This window comes from Arachis ipaensis, chromosome B06 (genome assembly GCF_000816755.2).
Source record: "Arachis ipaensis cultivar K30076 chromosome B06, Araip1.1, whole genome shotgun sequence".
Classification (NCBI taxonomy): domain Eukaryota; kingdom Viridiplantae; phylum Streptophyta; class Magnoliopsida; order Fabales; family Fabaceae; genus Arachis; species Arachis ipaensis.
In genome coordinates this window covers 125,735,647-125,749,341 of record NC_029790.2, presented here as the reverse complement: position 1 = coordinate 125,749,341, position 13,695 = coordinate 125,735,647, and the positions used below count along the sequence as shown (strand labels likewise).

Below are 13,695 nucleotides of genomic sequence, written 5' to 3'. Positions count from 1 at the left end.
GCACAATCCCAAAGTAGCCTTCTAAGTTGGAGATCCTTCCATTGCTTATTGAAGTTCTTCCACAGATGTCAAACACAGAATTTGTGATGGACATTTGGAAAAACCTCCTTAACTGCATTTATAAGGCCCTGTTTCAGATACCAAAGAAGGGGTCAGATAGTTGTTTTCAGGCAGTAAAATTGTCCCTACAGTTATATAAGTGACATCAAAATAGTCCCTAGACTTATGTAAGTGACATCAAACTAGTCCCTACACAGCACTGTTACAGAACATTATGCAGAACAGGATAAATGAATAACAATAGATTGACAGAACATTATGCAGCATATAATCAGTCCAGGATTAATTCTGCATATATAGACAGCAGCCCAGTGTATTAACATCATATAATCAGTCCAGGATTAATTCAGCATATATAATCAGCAATATGTGCCTTAAATCAAACTGGCAAATAAATCACAAGGACAGGCACCAAACTTCACTCTCCGTGTAGTTCCCCACAAAACCCAAGACCAAGACCCTTTTTTTTTTCTTTTGCAACTGAGGGAAATATATATATATATACAACTACAACTTACTACCAACAAAAAAAGGCACACAGAAATAAAGAAAATCTGCCAAATTTGGAGCTAAAGTAATCACTAACTAGAGAGGTTAAAAAACAATAAAATAATATACAACATTGAAAGTGGAGATGAAACAAGAAAAACCATCTAGAAATAGTAATGGTAAATAGTAGTTAATGAAAGCTCATTGAATGGCATCTGTTATCTTCTTCATATCATAGCATTGATTCACTCCTAATCTTCTTCTACCATTTTCATCATCACTCTCACTCTCTCCTTTTCATTACTTGACAGTTGGCAACAAAAGCACCACTCCCTTGCTTTTCTACTTCTCCTTCTCCCTCTAATATTTCACTGTGCTATATTATCACTATATTCAAATTAACAATATAAGTTAAGTCTTCTATTATTTTGTGATTTTTTTTTTCAAAATTTTTATTAGAAAAGGTTATTGTGGACCGGGGTATTGAATAGAGTGCCTAACTTTGTTAGTTGTTAACTGTTAAATTATATGATATTTCACCTTTATTTTGATCATGTTGCTAATGATTTGTGTCATGTGAACATAAGAAAGTGTGAAATCAAGAACATTATTTTGGTGTAACTAAGGATAGCAGTTCTCTAGACACTAACTTCAATCTTAGTGGATCAAACCATTCAAATTTACATACCCTTTCCCACAACTAATCCACTAGTCCAGACCAAATTCATCAAACAATGTGACTATTCCAATAGCTAAGTTAACTTCATTAGCAACTGCAAAACTTATTACTTTATATTACTCTAACTTATGTATGCAAGAATTCTTTATGATCACACACTCAGTTTAACTAAACAGCATTACACATTACATTCAGTTTAACTAAACCAACCCAATACAAAGAAAGGCAATTAGGTAAATCAGTCAAATTCAGAATCCATTATCAGAGTTACAAAAAATTTCAACTCCCAAAAGATCTTTACTTCTATTGTGATCATGCAAACTCTGTTTAACAAATTCATTGATCAGAGTCATTGTCCTGAAACACATTAACAGTTTGGAAACTCCTCCACTAAGAGCAGTAAACTCTAACACATAAGGAACACGTTTTCATATTATCAAAGCACAAGAAACACTCCTACTCTACAATTTTCTTTGCCAAACCACTACGAAAGCCAGTAGTGATCAAACCCTAGCACAGAGAACAGAACAGAGGCGTTCATACCCACCAATTACAATAAAAAAAATGGCATGAACTTTTGTGAATATTAGATTAACAACAATATCAAAAAACAGAGGAACCACATTTTTTTTTCATTTTTGGCTTACCTCTTTTAGAGAAACCAGGCTTCCCATGATTTTTTTTTCATTTTTGGCAAACGAGCTTCTCTATTTCTGTTCATTCTCCTCATGATGCTTCCAAATGATCGTGGGTTGTTCGAGCTCCCAGCTGCATTGCTCGTGCTAGCCATAACCTTCGGGCTTCAGAGAGGGAGAACAGAAGAACACAGCACCGATGAGGAGACAGCAGAGTGAACAATGTGGCTTTCAAAAAAGGGGATCAGGGTTTTAACTTCACCTGAGGGACCAAATTGAGTCGGAAGAGTTTACTTTGCCACATCAGCTAGCCGTTGTGAGTCCCACGTGTCACAAACGCTGCTAGCTAAGCTTTCTGGTTGCGCCACGTGTGCTGAAATCGCCGGAAAGACCACTTTGAGTCTCAGAGTGCAAGTTCGGGGATGACTCTGAAGAACTTTTAAGTTCAGGGACTACTATGAGGCTCGAGTGCAACTTCAGGGACTACATTGAGGCTTATCTCCAACAAATTCTGATATAAATATCAATGCTATTAGTGTAACAGCAAAATAAGATTTGAATATGAATGTTGTTTTAATTTAAGTAGAAAGACAGCATTTTGTCTAGGAAATTCAATTTAGAAGATCTATTAGTCTGATTGACAACACGTAACAACGTTATAGTCATGCCAATATCTTGACGGTCACATAAATTTTTGTTATTAGTGGTCAACAATTTTGACTAACAGAAAAACCTAAACATTTCACTTATATAAAATTCGAAGACCTTAATTGTAATAAAATTTTTTCAGAGGCCAAAAAGCTAAATACAAAATTTCATGAGGGCTTATCTGAGGATATATTCTATTTTATTTTTTAAAAATTTCCTAAGAACATTTGCCTATATGCCTAATAATTTTCCTATTTCGATCACAGGGTTTAGGCACCACTGGCTGTAAGCCCCCCACAAAACCACAAACCAAACGAAAAACCCTGCGCCACCTCTTCCACCATCATCATGGCACGGATTGCCAGGTCCTCTGCGCCGCGCCTACTCTACACCTTCTTCTCCTCCTCCGTGCCCCCGGCATCCCCATCGCCATCTCCGTCTCCGGCGTCGTCCCTCCTTGCCGGTGCATTCCACCTGCGGCACTTCTCGTCGGGCAACGCTGCTCGAGCGAGGGCGGCGGCGGCGGACAAGGAGCCATGGTGGAAGGAGTCCATGGAGCGGTTACGCAACATCGGGATCTCTGCTCACATCGACTCCGGCAAGACAACTTTGACGGAGCGAGTGCTTTTCTACACTGGTCGTATCCACGAGATCCACGAGGTTCGGGGCAGAGACGGCGTCGGCGCCAAGATGGATTCCATGGACTTGGAGGAGGGAGAACGTATCACTATCCAGTCTGCTGCTACTTACTGCTCTTGGAAAGACTATAAGGTAATATCCCTTTCTCTGCTATTGATAAACTGTTCCCCTTCTCCAAATGGTTTTGTTGTTTTGCTATTCCTCAAATGATAAAACAATATAAAAGTAGTTATTTACTTCAATTTTAGTCTAATTTTTCAAAAAGTAATTATTTTTTTACGTTTTCTGTAAAGAAAATGTGTATTGAAGTACCTGTCAATCTACTAGTGACTATGATGAATCAGTCAGTTCCATTTCAGTGTTGAATTTATGATTCGAGTTGAGATTCAGTTTGATGAATTTTATGTGGTTATGAGTTGACTGAGCTCAGACTGAATTTAAGTATTAAATCAATTTTGAAGAGCTAATGAGCTTTTAATGTATAGTGATTACTGCAATCCCTAACATACTAATTATTGTTATGGATTAGTTATTAGTTATGATGGAGAATGGAGAAAAGGTTGAAAAGGTTTCTATGTGTAATCATTCTTAAGTGGAATTGAGAAAATAAAAAAGTTAGTCTGCTAAGCAAAAGCAAATTGTCTCGATGACAGTCAGAAATGTTGGAACATTGGAATATTGGAATAAGAATTCTATATTATACTTGCAGTACTGATGACTTCCTTCTTCCATCTCTTTGACTTGCTAATTATTTATACTTTCTAATTTTTGGGTAAAAGTATAATTGTATTTGTATTTCTTTTGGGAAATTTGTCATTGCAGATTAACATAATTGACACACCTGGTCACGTTGATTTCACCATTGAAGTTGAGAGGGCTTTGCGTGTCCTTGATGGTGCTATTCTTGTACTTTGTAGTGTTGGTGGTGTGCAAAGTCAGTCCATCACAGTAGATCGACAAATGAGAAGATACGAGGTTCCAAGACTTGCATTTATTAACAAGCTTGATCGGATGGGAGCAGATCCATGGAAAGTTTTAAATCAGGTTCGTTGGAGATTAATGAAGACAGTATAGATGATATGTTTTATAGTTTTATTGCCATTCATACGGTTTTATGGAAGAGAATTTCACAGATTCGGTTCCTCAATCCCTTGGTTGCTGATCTTTGAGAAATTAAGGAATTTGAAAAAGTTGAACCTCTTCTAAAGCTGATTTTTCATGATAAAATCTTCTGTAACCTGTTTATTAAAAATCTTCTATGACTTCACCTTAATAGCATCACATTAATTAAGATTTTGCAGCAATACATAAGCTATCAAATTTTAGTTTTGTAGTTTAGTAAGTATTATTTGTTATTACCTTTGTGCATTCTGGAAATCCTTTTAGTTTCCTTTTGATTCATTATATCATCATCACCATACTTTCTTTTTTATTGTATTTATATTGATAGAAGAATATCATTAAGACGGATAGAAGGAAGATGATAAGAGATTATATATATACAATAGCAAAAGATAGCCAAAAGTGCTTACATCATCATTATAGTTGCATAACTTTTTTCTCATTTGAGGACTATTACTTTTACAGGCACGATCTAAGCTTCGGCATCATAGTGCTGCAATGCAAGTTCCGATAGGCTTGGAGGATGATTTTGAGGGACTTGTTGATCTTGTGCAATTAAAAGCATACTATTTTCGGGGTTCTAATGGGTTTGTTTCAAAATTATTGCTGTTTATTACTAAAATTAATTCTCCTTATGGCTTATTTTTAGCATGCTCTATTGTTGCTTATTTCAGTGAAAAAGTTGTCACTGAAGAGGTGCCTGCAGATATGGAAGCCTTGGTAGCAGAAAAAAGGCGTGAGCTCATAGAAGCTGTGTCAGAAGTTGATGATCAACTTGCTGAAGCTTTTCTTGGTGATGAGCCCATATCACCTGCTGACCTTCAGGTCTGTGGGTTTTCTTTTTTCATTTTTTGGTTTTTTTCCCCCTTTCCCTCATCCCTATTGAAGTTTGGTATTAACTGAAACTGAGTAGAGAGAGAAGATATTTTCTGAATCTGTTGTATTTATCCTAATCTAGCTGGTAGAGTCAGTTTCTTAAGTTTGGTCTACCTCTGACAATTATTTTGTTGAGATGTTTTATTGTTGATTACATAGAAGTCTTGAGCATTCTAGATGTGTATCAGAAATAGGAAAGGCATAGGTGTGTCAATGGGAAGTGGTCTAGTTATTTTATGATTATCAGTGAAAATAATCGCTTATATAGTAATATGTGTGGTTTCTGCTAATAAAAGTTGTAAGCATGGTTCTTCGTTGATGCTTAGTTCTTGCATTTTTTACTCACTTTGGCCTATGGTTTTTCACTGATAGATTATCATGAAGTCGATGTACTACATTCTCCTTTAGCTTTATATGTAGTTTAGAATATTTAATTATTTTATTAAATATTGAGATGTATTATTGTGATGTCATTTTTCTTTGAGCAGGAAGCAATTCGTAGGGCCACCATAGCACGGAAGTTTGTACCTGTGTTCATGGGTAGTGCTTTTAAAAATAAGGTAACCATTGAATTACCTTTAGTTCTTATGTGTATTCTATGCTATATAGTCATTGCTTTCTGTATTCCTCCTCTTTACATTATTAATATGTTGTATCCTTATTTCCCATATGTATACAATGCACCTAATTTGGATATTTGTTTTTTTTTTTCCTTTTCTTTTTTTGAGAACTTAAATCCTCTTGGCTTAGTTGCCCCGACATTCTGTAATACACAACTGCTATAATGGTTGTGTATGCATATCATATGGGATCATAAATGGCATGCATCATGTTAGCAGGTATTTAATATTTGTCAGGATGGCTCAAAATATTAGGAGTGTAAAATATTCAAATATTCCAAGAGGTAGCTTAAGTTGCCCAACCTACTAGATCCTTTACGTTTGTTTTGATTGGATCATAGATGTCTGGGATCTTTTATCCCATCATATGCCCAAATGAAATCAAATACAGGTCAATTTATGACCATACACAATAAATATAAAGGAATAAAATATTTTGTCCTGATAAATTTTTATTAGAATGCTGCTGTGTTTATAACTATCTATTATTGACTACTCATCTCTTATTTGTGTTCTATCTCCTATCTTGCTTGTGATATGCTGGATTGCTCTGTTAATGTGTCGTGTAATGTTTTGTAATTTGTATGATTTATTAAGTTACCTTTTGATTGGATTTGTGTAATTGATGAATCTTTTTATCATCAATTCGTCTAGGGTTGGTATCCTTGCTCTCAAGTTCAAACTCCCAAACCCCCAAGAGGTTCTCTTGTACATGCATATGCTTGCAGGCATCCCTATTTTTACCTTCTGCCTCTTATGCTTTTCATTGTCTTCTGTTACTGATACAGGGAGTACAGCCACTTCTGGATGGTGTACTTAATTATTTGCCATGTCCAATTGAAGTTAGTAGTTATGCCCTTGACCAAACAAAGAATGAGGAAAAGGTACCTGATTTATAAGATGTTTATCTTTGTTTTGCTTTGATATTATGATCAATTTGTCATAAATTGTCAATTGGCCTCTGAATTTGCAGGCTATTTTTTTAATGATGATTTATAAGTTTCTTTATATATATAGATTAGATATATATTTGGGTGGGAGTGAAAGAAGAATATTTGGTTTGAAGCATCATACAAGAAGATATATGGAAAATAGAGTAAAACATAAAAAAAGGGAAAAAACATCAATTAAGAACTTGGTTAATTACTCGAATAATTAAATTTTCATGGATTTTTTAAAATGTAATTACTAGTTAAACATAATCTTTAAAAAAGTTAAAAATTCTCATGTGGACATTTTCTTGCATCTATAGTAGCATTTGTAAGACTCCAGGCAGAAAAAGTAAATACAAAATGAAAAATAACACAACTTAGATTTAATCGGGATGATAACTATTGCATAAGTTTTCAAAATATAAATCACAACTTAGTCAAAGGAAGGTTAAATTTTTTTGATAGAAAAAGAAATTTTATTAGGAGAGAGAAGAATGTACACAAGAGGATGGAATATCCTCACATGGATACAAAATGGTATCACCCAACAAACAGGACCATGTACTAAAGCATGCCAATCCCTTTGAATGTTAGCTAGAGGAAGTGAGGAACACCCTTAGACAGACCATGTACTAAGCACCAAAGTGAGGCCGAAAAGGTAATCATATCTCAATTAAATCAGTAGTCGAAAAGGAGCTGTTAAAAGGCATGGACTTCCTTTACAAGTTTCAACCGAATGGACCAAAACACTGGAAAGTTACCAGTTGTATTTGCTTCTTGGTATGATCCAGAATGTGGTAATTAGAAATTGATGCAAATCCATCGGGAAAAGCCCAAGGATTTTAAATGATACCAAAAGGCCTCAAGAGTTCTTGCTGTGGCAATGAGAGGCCTGCAAATGATTTTGCAAGCCGATTTTGCATTTGTGCTCTTGTTTCTTTTTTATTGAATAATTTATCTATGCACTTTCAGGTTGAGTTGACTGGAAGTCCTGATGGGCCACTTGTAGCGTTGGCATTTAAGTTGGAGGAAGGGCGGTTTGGCCAGTTGACATATTTAAGGTAATATAACTTCAAACTCTTTTTCAACATATATATGGCAGTATCAAGTAAGAGAATTTGGCTGTTATGAGATGAGAGCAATTCTTGGCTGCATAATCGTACATGAATGGTCGAAGTACTTTAGAGCTCACATGATTACAGAAAGAAGTCACATCTCATATGACTATGTAACAGCTGCTACCAATTGTAGGTAGAAAAGAGATCAAACAGTACAGAAACTGAAGGAAATGGTAAAATCCAATGTGGCTTTACCCTTCCCCAGGTCATGTGTTCTTTACTGAGAAAGGAAAAAACAATGTGTGACAAATGGCAGGCTTTTGAGAGACCTGGCCCTCTCCTAGTCTGATTCTAATCCCAACAATCTGAATGCCCTCCTCAGCATTTTGTCACCTCCCAATATACTCCCCAACTCTCTTTTCTAACAAAATCATTTCACTACCCCTCCCCACCAGTCTTGCCACCCAGATTTACCAGTCCCTTGGGCCCATATTGCGCTCCCCTCCTCCCCCTCCTGAGCATTTTGTTCTCCCACAACCGAGATTTACTCATTTCACTCTCACCATTAACCATTTTATCACTTTCCCTATGTGTGTGTGTTGTCTGCATATATTTTGTTTTGAATGTGTTAACTTTGTAAATAACACAATTATTGGATTGTTTTCTCATTTTTCCTACCCCCCGGCTTTGGGTGTTGAAGAATTTACGAGGGTGTGATCCGCAAGGGCGAGTTTATTATTAATGTAAACACCGGCAAGAAGATCAAGGTAAACTCTAAGGTTTTTGTGATTGCGTTATTCATGTGCATATGTGCAACTGAATCCTGGAATTTTTTTTGGCTAATGCTATGCTATAAATCATAGCTTTAACTCAAGATTTTTCCAAACACAACTTTGCAGTAATGTTTTGTTGAAATCTTCAGCTTTTTATTATTTCCTTTAGATTTCATCTTGGGAAGAGTAATAAATTGCATGGCATAAGATTATAGCAATTATTCAATTGTAATCTACCCTGGGTTCATGAATTTCTTTAAAACTATGCACCAAAATTTTGTTGCTGTGCTACCAGTGATGTAATATTTTCACTAGTTAGATCATTAGGTCTGTGCTTTCATGTATTGCATTTCAAAATTATAATGAATTTTTGGCTAAATGTTTTTCTTAATGGATGCAGGTTCCTCGCTTAGTTAGGATGCATTCTGATGAGATGGAGGTTAGGTTTTAAATTTACAGTATTACTGGCAGATTTTCATGTTATTGGTATTTTTTTCTCATTATTTTTTTATGGTAAAGAGGAACTCATATCCCCTTGTCCTACCCAGTTTGTTTAGTTTTCTCTCCATATTAAAAAATCAAGAAAAAACAAAAAAGAAAAGAAAAGAAAAAGAAACTTTAGTTGGGTAGGTTATAGGCTATTATTTTTGCTATAGAGTAACTTGGTAGGGGTACCTTTCCCTGCTTGATTTGTTACGAAGACTGTTTAATATATTTCAATACTTAAATATATTTAATATTCAATTAGGATTTTATCCAAATTGCAGGACATTCAAGAGGCTCATGCAGGGCAAATAGTTGCTGTATTTGGTGTTGATTGTGCATCAGGTTCGTCTTTTGTCCTTGCCCTAACCTATTGATGTCTGGAATCCTATATTGTACCTTTATTTATTCAAGATTTAATTAAGGGTCTTGTTAACAAGTGTTAAGGCACTTGCTAGGAATACTATAAGAACAAGTAAATGTTAATTTTTTAAATTTTTCTGTGCACTTAATGCAAACCAAAACTTTTCTATTTTCTCTCTTAACCAATGCCCATAGGAAACTCTTAAGTTAAATCTTTTAAATTAATTTGTAAGGCTCTAATTGTATAGTTTGATCAAATTTTTAAGGCTTAATTACGTCAGTCCTTCTCAACAGCTGTTAAACATTCTGAATTTCTGATAATTGAGTCTTTTGTTGTTAGCAGTCTCTGCCTATTGATGTAGAGAATGAATTGCACTCTATTTTGAACTTAATCTTGTAGTAATATGTTGCCTAAGTTAGTTTTATATTGGCCTTAATACATGTTACTTGTCTAACTTTTTTCCATCCATTGGTTATTAGGAGATACGTTTACTGATGGATCAGTTAAATACACAATGACTTCCATGAATGTTCCTGAACCTGTAATGTCATTAGCTGTACAGCCAGTTTCAAAAGATTCTGGAGGGCAAGTAAGTAGTTTCTTTATGTAACACACTGACCACCCTGTCCCAGCTTATCAAGTATTTGATTTTCTTGGTATATCACTTGTAGTTTTCAAAAGCTTTGAATCGCTTCCAGAAAGAGGATCCTACATTCCGTGTTGGTTTAGACCCAGAGAGTGGGCAGGTAATGTTCTATTCTATTTATCTAGATCACAAAAGTGGCAAATTTGTTGTACTTGCAATGACATAGTTTACCTTTGTTGTTAGACTATCATTTCTGGCATGGGAGAACTACATTTAGATATTTATGTTGAACGTATTCGGAGAGAGTATAAGGTACCTATTCCTTTCCCATGCATTAATGTTGTTAATCCTTGCTGATACTGGTTTTATATTTCCTGCTTCTGGAGTTTCATTATTATGTTCCTACTTGTTAAGGTTGATGCAACTGTTGGAAAGCCCCGTGTAAACTTCAGAGAAACTGTTACACAACGTGCTGATTTTGATTATTTACACAAGAAGCAATCTGGAGGGCAAGGTCAATATGGACGGGTAATCGGGTATGTATCGGTAATTTTTATATTAGTTACCATACATAAGAATTTTTTTTATTAAAATCAGATTAGACATGTGGATTGCCTGAGAGTGGCACTTTGCACTATGATTGTCATATGCACTAATTATTATTATTATTATTATTTGTATCCCACTAATTTACATCTCACATTTACAATATCAATAATCAAGATTTGGATTTGTTTCTCATGAAAGTGTTAGATATAAAATCATGTTGCTGACCAACAATTTAAGTTCATGGGAAAGATGGTTCATATCATGGTATATTACTGTACCAGAACCTATTCTATGGTTGTTTTTGGGTCACCCCAAAATGTCTAGTCAACCAAATAGTAAGTCTTTGTCCAGTCTTGAGCATGAGAAGGTATATTATAGTTCCACATGTCCTAAGGATAAGGTGTAGTAGAAGCCTTTACAAGTCTAGGGCGACCCTCTCCCTTGAGCTATTTTTTAAAGTTTAAAGAGTGACTGAGTTTCAATAATGGTATAAGAGCTTCTATGACTAGACAGAGGGTTCAATCCTTCTTGTCTCTCAATTATTCTTAATAAAAGCTGCATCCCAAGATAGGATCGACATTCGTGTGAAGGAGGCTGTTTGATATTAAACCATTCTTTTGTGTTTTACCTTTATCCAATTACAATAATTACAACTTTAGGAGAGATACTTAATGACAAACTGTTAACATCAAAGATATAACTCCAAAAATTGTTTAATTGCAATTACAATTTTCAATACCCTATGGTTGGAGCATAGAAATCATGTGAACCAACCTTGCAAGAAATATAATGACTGTGACTCACTCTTGATTAACTTTCTCTCAAACAACAGCATGTTTAAATATGCATAGACCTTGCATGCAAGGCAAGATTAGGGAGTAGGCACTGTTTGATCATTACGAGATTCTTTAATTATTTTTCCCCAAGTTTTAACTTACTGAATATTACAAGATAAATATGCCGTTGTAGTGTGTAATTATATATTTTTTGTATTAGGCTATTTTTTGTATTAGGCTTAATAAGTACTTTCTAAAAGATAAAAAAAAAGTAACTTATATTAATCTTACAGCAAATTGTTTATTCATAAATTACTTTTTGAGAAGTTCCTTTTAATATAAGCGCTTGACAAAAGAGGCATTTTTGTCCATGTTAGTTTTTAAACAAATGTATCTCATTTTATATTCTTTTCTGTGTAGTTAGAAATAAAATTAAGTTGATGCATTATTAAAAAATTTTAAAGTTAGTCAAGAAAGTTTTGTTAAATAAAAGGTGTTGTGAATTAATAAATGAAGAAAGTATACATCGTGATTTTCAAACAATGTCATCCAAACTAAATGCATGTCTCTTAGGAACAGAAAATTGCTGGTATTCAAGGGCAATCAAATTTTAGATAGGGATTTTCATTTACTTCCAGACTTCTCCTTGTGTATAAATATCCTTTTCCTTTTTACAATAAAAGTGTAATAATCCTGAGATTTAAAACAAATTGTTTAAAGCCTTCTTCTCTTTGCTGTGGTTCTGGGCTAATGGCTTCCATATGAAGTATCTTACTTTATGATAGCAGCTGATTGTGAATTTGTGATGATCCAACTTATCCCTAATCACCTTTTGTTTCTTGATGCTTAGTGAATTCACTGTGTTTGCAGGTATATTGAACCACTTCCGGCAGGATCACCAACTAAATTCGAATTTGAAAACCTCCTTGTTGGGCAAGCTATTCCATCAGGTTTTATCCCTGCAATTGAAAAAGGTTTTAAGGAGCCGCCAACTCGTGAGTGAAATTTTCATCATTGCTTATTTGTGATTTCTACTTTAAGTCTAATTGTCGTTCAACATATATTATCTTATTCCCCATGAATGTACTAAAGACCACCGATAAATGTAATGATGGAATAAGTGAGCACTCAAAAGTAATTTATGGGGACTAAGAATGTAATATTGAGGAAGCCAAAGTTCATTCATTGGCATATTTACGAAATATCAATTTTATTATGCGATTCAGCCATGGTAGTATTACAATACTCATTTTATGGTAACGTAATGTTGCTTTCATACAGGGGGGCTTTAATTGGACATCCTGTCGAAAATCTTAGAGTTGTCTTGACAGATGGTGCTGCTCATGCTGTTGATTCTAGTGAACTTGCATTTAAGTTGGCTTCTATCTATGCTTTCAGACAGGTTCTTTACAATTCTGACATCCATATTTTATAACATTGCACATATCATCCTGATAATATTGTCCATGGTTTTGTTTTCATAGTAATGACCATATTCTTTGATATTTGTATCAGTGCTATACAGCTTCCAGGCCAGTTATATTAGAACCTGTTATGCTTGTTGAGCTGAAAGTACCAACAGAATTCCAAGGAGCCGTTGCTGGTGACATTAACAAGTGGGGTTCTTATTTTATTCTATCCTTGTTTCTCTTTCAAATGGATATTTCGATAAATTTTAACAATTACTGATATTTTTTTACCTCGTTAACAGGAGAAAAGGTGTTATTGTTGGCAATGATCAGGAAGGAGATGACTCTATCATCACTGCCCATGTAAGTGATTAACAAATCCGTGCTAATATTTTTATTGGAAGGTGTTCAAGTATTTATGTTAGTGTTAATGGGAAGGTTAGCATGCTTATGTCTTTTGGGCATCTAAAATCTGTGCATACTTAACAAAACTAGAATGCTTTTGATGCTTGTTCTGTAAACTTGAGAGCATGCTCTAGGGTTTAACCTTAATGGCTTAACTGGGAATATCTAATGCAGTTTGTCAATTTCAATTCTTATGCCTTTTGTACTTGCTAAATTATTTGCTGCATGAATTATTTCAGGTCCCTCTTAACAATATGTTTGGGTATTCTACAGCTCTTCGTTCAATGACCCAGGTGAATATCACGGTTTACATGAATCAAGAACATGGCTTATAAAATATTACTCAAATGTTGGTTTTTAATTTTCTTTTGATCCTTCAATAACTGCAGGGGAAAGGTGAGTTCACAATGGAATACAAGGAGCATTCACCTGTATCTCATGAGGTACAGACGCAATTAATAAACTCCTACAAGGGCAAGGCGGCCGAATGATCAGGTTTCGTCGAAGAACATGGTCCTAAAACCTGGGACAATCATTTTTCATGGAAGGAAGAAATTAAATTGTATCAATTATATAAGGTATATAGGTTTGA

General features: G+C 34.8%; 1 protein-coding gene across 4 annotated transcripts; it reads left to right on the top strand.

Annotated features, from left to right (window-relative positions):
* Nucleotides 2,755-13,693, top strand: LOC107605281 (elongation factor G-2, mitochondrial). 4 transcript variants are annotated; one of them, XR_002349388.1, is made up of 20 exons: nucleotides 2,755-3,282; nucleotides 3,973-4,194; nucleotides 4,738-4,859; nucleotides 4,947-5,097; nucleotides 5,637-5,708; nucleotides 6,557-6,652; nucleotides 7,673-7,761; nucleotides 8,459-8,525; nucleotides 8,932-8,970; nucleotides 9,299-9,359; nucleotides 9,858-9,967; nucleotides 10,050-10,124; nucleotides 10,208-10,276; nucleotides 10,379-10,500; nucleotides 12,140-12,284; nucleotides 12,571-12,691; nucleotides 12,805-12,905; nucleotides 13,001-13,061; nucleotides 13,343-13,396; nucleotides 13,493-13,692. XR_002349388.1 is itself a non-coding variant. In XM_016307108.2 (20 exons), exons 1-20 carry the CDS (start codon nucleotides 2,860-2,862, stop codon nucleotides 13,592-13,594), a joined length of 2,286 nt encoding a protein of 761 aa, XP_016162594.1. In that variant the 5' UTR covers nucleotides 2,755-2,859; the 3' UTR covers nucleotides 13,595-13,693. The 4 variants fall into 4 exon arrangements, 1 of the variants encoding a protein (XP_016162594.1); XM_016307108.2 differs by having other exon boundaries at nucleotides 12,160-12,288; nucleotides 13,493-13,693; XR_001612491.2 differs by lacking the exon at nucleotides 13,493-13,692 and having other exon boundaries at nucleotides 12,160-12,284; nucleotides 13,343-13,353.

Coding starts and splice junctions, on each gene's coding strand:
- LOC107605281 (XM_016307108.2), top strand. CDS start 2,860: ATGGCACGGATTGCCAGGTCCTCTGCGCCGCGCCTACTCTACACCTTC. Junction 10,125..10,207: donor TAGACCCAGAGAGTGGGCAG/GTAATGTTCTAT, acceptor CTTTGTTGTTAG/ACTATCATTTCTGGCATGGG. Junction 12,289..12,570: donor AAGGAGCCGCCAACTCGTGA/GTGAAATTTTCA, acceptor GCTTTCATACAG/GGGGGCTTTAATTGGACATC.